General features: G+C 35.1%; 1 protein-coding gene across 1 annotated transcript in view; it reads right to left on the reverse strand.

Moving 5' to 3' along the window:
• Positions 1–3,735: 3,735 nt before the first annotated feature.
• LOC131893397 (uncharacterized) overlaps positions 3,736–4,682 on the reverse strand; it is a 5,576-nt gene continuing 4,629 nt past the window's right edge. The window contains exon 5 of the mRNA XM_059243406.1: positions 3,736–4,036. Coding sequence (XP_059099389.1) covers positions 3,808–4,036 — 229 coding nt within the window. The 3' untranslated portion in view covers positions 3,736–3,807. The remainder of the gene's footprint in view (positions 4,037–4,682) is intronic.

Consider the following 4,682-nt stretch of genomic DNA (forward strand, 5'->3'; position numbering starts at 1 on the left):
TTGTGGGGAACAGGAGGATCTTGCGAGTGTCAGTCTTCCTTGGCAATTAGTCAATTGTCAGGGGTCGGACAAAAAGGTGATGCACATTGCCAATGGTAAGGTAATCACGTAATGTAAATTTACTCCAAAAGTGCAAAATATGGAAACCATGGACAATTTAAGTCCTTCTGTTGCTTGACTATATTTAGCCACTTGTAAAAGCGATGCGAAACCACATTCTTTGTGAGGTTTTCCTTCATGAAGCTGCCCAAACCAATTAACACCAACAACTGACTTAGATCAGAAAATTGGTGGTGGCCATGGTAATTGTGTCGCTTCAAGAAGATTTTTCGATTTCAAACAAAATCTTATCCGCACCTGCAAGGATTACCAACTCTGCGTGCATTTTAGACTTGATTAACTTGATGGTACAGTCTTCAATCATCAAAAACCTGATTCATGTTTGCTTTTGAAGATCTTCAGTTTGAGAATTTAATCATCGATTTGCAGACCTGTGTTGCAATTGCAATGCCAGTACAATTACATTTTCATGTAATTGATATGAATTACATTGAGAAACATAGCAATTGCAATTAAATGTAACTCCTGTAACTCTTTCTATGCTAAATCAACTTAATATTTTAGTAATGAAAATCTAATGTGAATGAGCACTGATCTTGTGTTTCAATAAAAAAGATTACTTTTTTCAAGCCAAATTAGTTGCCGCATGCTTGGGCTACTTAATTTGATAAAGAGCAAAACAATAAGAACTATGGCGAATTCGGAGTAAAGTTAAACCAAATTCTTTTATTCTATGAGGTATACTAACAATGTAATTGAGTTGTAGTTGACTGTAATCATAATGAAGTAATTGTCATTAGAATGAATATTTCCTTTCAAAATGAAGTAGTTGTAATTCTAATCAATTCCAATTCAACGTGGACTAATTGTGTTTAATTACATGCAAAACCAATGTGTTTCTTATTGAAATCAATAACATTTTAGAATGAAATTGACACGGCTGTTTAGGCTAAATTCAGCCACACAGTTTTTTTTTACTACAGCTATGACAATTCAGCACTTTTGGAAATGATCGTGGGCAACAAAGTCAAAGACACAAAGTGAGGATTCTTTGAACTACAGCACGGAAAAAATGAGTTTCAAGATCGCCATATTGTTGATTTACTTTTTCAGAATGCAATTGCTTGATAACCTCAATTATAATAGAACCTTTGTATTTTTTAACCTCTTAATACATATTCTGAATATTTCTTTGCTCATGTCTGGCATGAAGGAAATAACGAGCCATCTAGCGTAGAGCCTGTTAATGTGTCACATTGTATATATATTTCCACTGAAATTTTGCATAACACTTTAGAAAAATGTCATTTTCTTTTCCAAAAAAGCAGAAATATATCAAGAACTATTTTTTATGCAAAATGATATTTCCTTAACCGCTAGTAATGATTGAATGACCGTTTTGCGATTTATTCTCAAAAATAACAAAACAAGTGAAAAATATGGTTTTTGGCGAATCACCAGCATTTCCGAGGTTTCCTAATTGCATTTCATTTGACTAATTTATTATTTATCAAATATTCTCATGTAGGGCTGACAATAATGGAGGGTGTTATTCCCACTTAGCCGTCTATTACTTTTCAAATTCCGTGTGTTTGCAACTTTGTCGACAATTTCTCAACTCGAAGTCATACCCAAATCATAATGCGGTACTGAACTCCTTACTTATTGAAATATTAAAAAAGGAAAGTGAGTGCACGTTAAAAATGTGTTGGAATCTTTGGCTTTGTTGACAATTTAACTCGCCTCAGGAGTCGCACTCCACGGGTATTTTGATCCTTATTTTGTTGATGAAGAGCAAAATGTTTTACTCATGAAATATAACAGATAGTCTAAAAATATTCCCAAGTTGACATGATGCGGCAAAAAATCCAAAGAAAGAATGAATAATTGCAGCTGTTGTGTGGTTTACACAGAGCATATTTGCCAGGATTATCTACAGAGCAATTAATGAAAGTACGTAAGTGTTGCATTACTTAACTCAAATTAAAACCCTTTTTTGACGGTTGACAACGATTTTTCAAGAGTTTATTTAACGTACAAACGTTTATCAATTAGTTTTTAGGTAGATGCAGAAAGAAATGCATTGCTATTGCTAAAAAGCACTTAGTTGTTGAGATCGGATAAAAGTGAACTTGATAAACACACTCTCATTAAATCGTTCACAAATAATTGGAAAAGGGCATTTTCATGATACCAACTAATGCTAAATGATGTTGGTAAAATTTTTGATGTCCTATCAAGCATACAACCTAACTTTCCCTGTTTAATTCTCATTTGGATGTCAAATGTTTTAAGAATTTATCTTTGCACAATTTGAAGCACTTCTCAGTAGAGTTGGTGATTTATTCATTGTGTATCAATTCTTAACCAATGAGATGTTCATCCAATGTTACCATGATAAAGGCTAGCACTTTTCTTGTTTCTACGTTGGTTTGTCCACTCTTAGACACTCTTAGACAAAACAGCTCAATGAAAAGGGCAATCATATGCAAATCTGAGAACTACTCCTAGAATGGCACCTTGGCCATAGATAAGTATTTTGAAGCTTTTATTCTGCCTGTCTTTTTAGAGAATTTCCTTCGGTTAGGTTAACTATCTATCCAATTATCTATCGATCAAGCTTTAGGTAGGAAAAAACAACTAATAAGTAGAATGCTACTTATTATGTATTTTAAGCCGAGGGGTTTCATCAGCAATCGAATTTAATTCCGGAAAAATCCTAGCAAGTAAAATGAATATTACAGAGATGATTCTAATTGAATAGATTTCTGATTTCCTTTGAAAAAAAATTGAAAAAGTACCGTGTCGATGAAGCCAAGTGCAAAAAATGATGTCCAACAATTGGGCTAATTTTGAGGCAACCTAAAGAGAACTCAGTGAGTTGTTGGAGAATTTGAATCAGACGAAGATCTCGTCCTTCGTTGAATTTCATTTCTCAAACAGTTATCAATTTGCTTAAGTGAGGAGCAAGAAGTTCAGGCGCTAGTACTACCAAAGTGAGCTATTGCCTTTTGAGTAAAATTGGTGGCCGGACAATTCGACCCCTAGGCAATTCAAGCTAACTAACAACTCGACCCAGCAAACAGATTGATCCAATGGACAACTCGATCCGTTGGGCAGCTCAACCCACCAGACGATTGGATCCAGCGGACAACTTGATCAAATACAAAACCGAATCACATGATCAAGATGGTCAATCATTTTTGCCTTTTTTTACCCTTGGAGGACTACACCCAAATCCTTCATGGACGAAACCTGCTCGAAAGTGTTACCTTCATCACCAACGAGTGGCGAGTCTAATAGCGTCGACCCGAAGGTCAGTGGGCGGAATTTCATTCCATTCAAGGCCATGCCACTCTCAGTGGCTCAAGATCAAATTTTATGTAGGATCTCTACCAGACTACCGCAAACTAATTTTGTATCATCAGCATAGGAAGAGATACTGACATTACTTGTACTAAGCTTCCGAAGTGGAGCAATGAAGAGACTTGGAACAATGATGTTCTTACATGTTCAAATGGCATTTTCTAGGTAGGAAACTGTTTCGCTGAGCTAATCATGATTACAATCATTGGGATTAGGCATGCAATAGGGCAGCATTGAAAAAATACGTATCGACCTGGGGCGATTGACAAGTTTTTTTTATCTGTATTTGATTCTTTTTTATTCCCCTACCGAATAAGTTTCAAACGATTGTGCGTGAAATGGCAAAGACATAATATGTGCGAGTGGCAGCTAAGTCTCCGGCTATTCGACTGTGATGTAGTTAAGCGCACCTCCGTGGTTATAATAAGTGTCTATATCAAATCTGAAATATCTCAAGTTGAAGTCGGTTTTAATCGGAAAAAAGGTCAATGGAACGCCACAAAAGGGTACTTCAGGACTCATTGGATTTTCTAAGCGACCAGTTGCCAATTGAACCCAATCATATGGCGCCTCAATCCCAGATCCAGAAAAGGTGAAATCTTGAACAGCCCTGAAACAAAAAGAAAATGCATTCACCCTGAAGGGCTGGTGGCTTTACATTAGCGCAGCATATTGAGACACTCATGTCACACAGAATTGAAAAATACCCTTTAAAGTTTTGACGGAAGTTCACAAACACATCTTGGCATTTTTCTATCTCAAAAAGTCTTAGGTAACAACTTTGATTTTATTGCTTTATGAAATTCTAGCCCACACAAAAAACTTACATCCCTAAAAACATTATAAAAACTATAATTTTCAAAAATCGACTCAATGTGAATTGGGAGCACACTTAGTTAACTCTTGAATATTATTTATGATATCATCTATTTCACCGCTGCTTACTTACATGGGATTTAATGGTCCAAATTTCATCGTTCTTAGCCCCAAATGCCCCGGTTATATGTTAATTCTATTTCCCAAAGAATTATTATTGATTTTCAACATCACATAAATGAAAGATTAGTTTTCTTTTTCTTGCATAGTCTCACAATAACTAAAAAATGCTATATAATGTCACTTAAAACATAGTAAAAGTGTACTTTTTGAAAATGTGTTTTACAATCATCATGTGCAGACTTAGTTACGCATTCACTTGAATTCTGAAGACAATACATACAACAAACAATGTCATAGAATTAAATATTTAAATATTT

Source organism: Tigriopus californicus, chromosome 2 (genome assembly GCF_007210705.1).
Source record: "Tigriopus californicus strain San Diego chromosome 2, Tcal_SD_v2.1, whole genome shotgun sequence".
NCBI lineage: Eukaryota > Metazoa > Arthropoda > Copepoda > Harpacticoida > Harpacticidae > Tigriopus > Tigriopus californicus.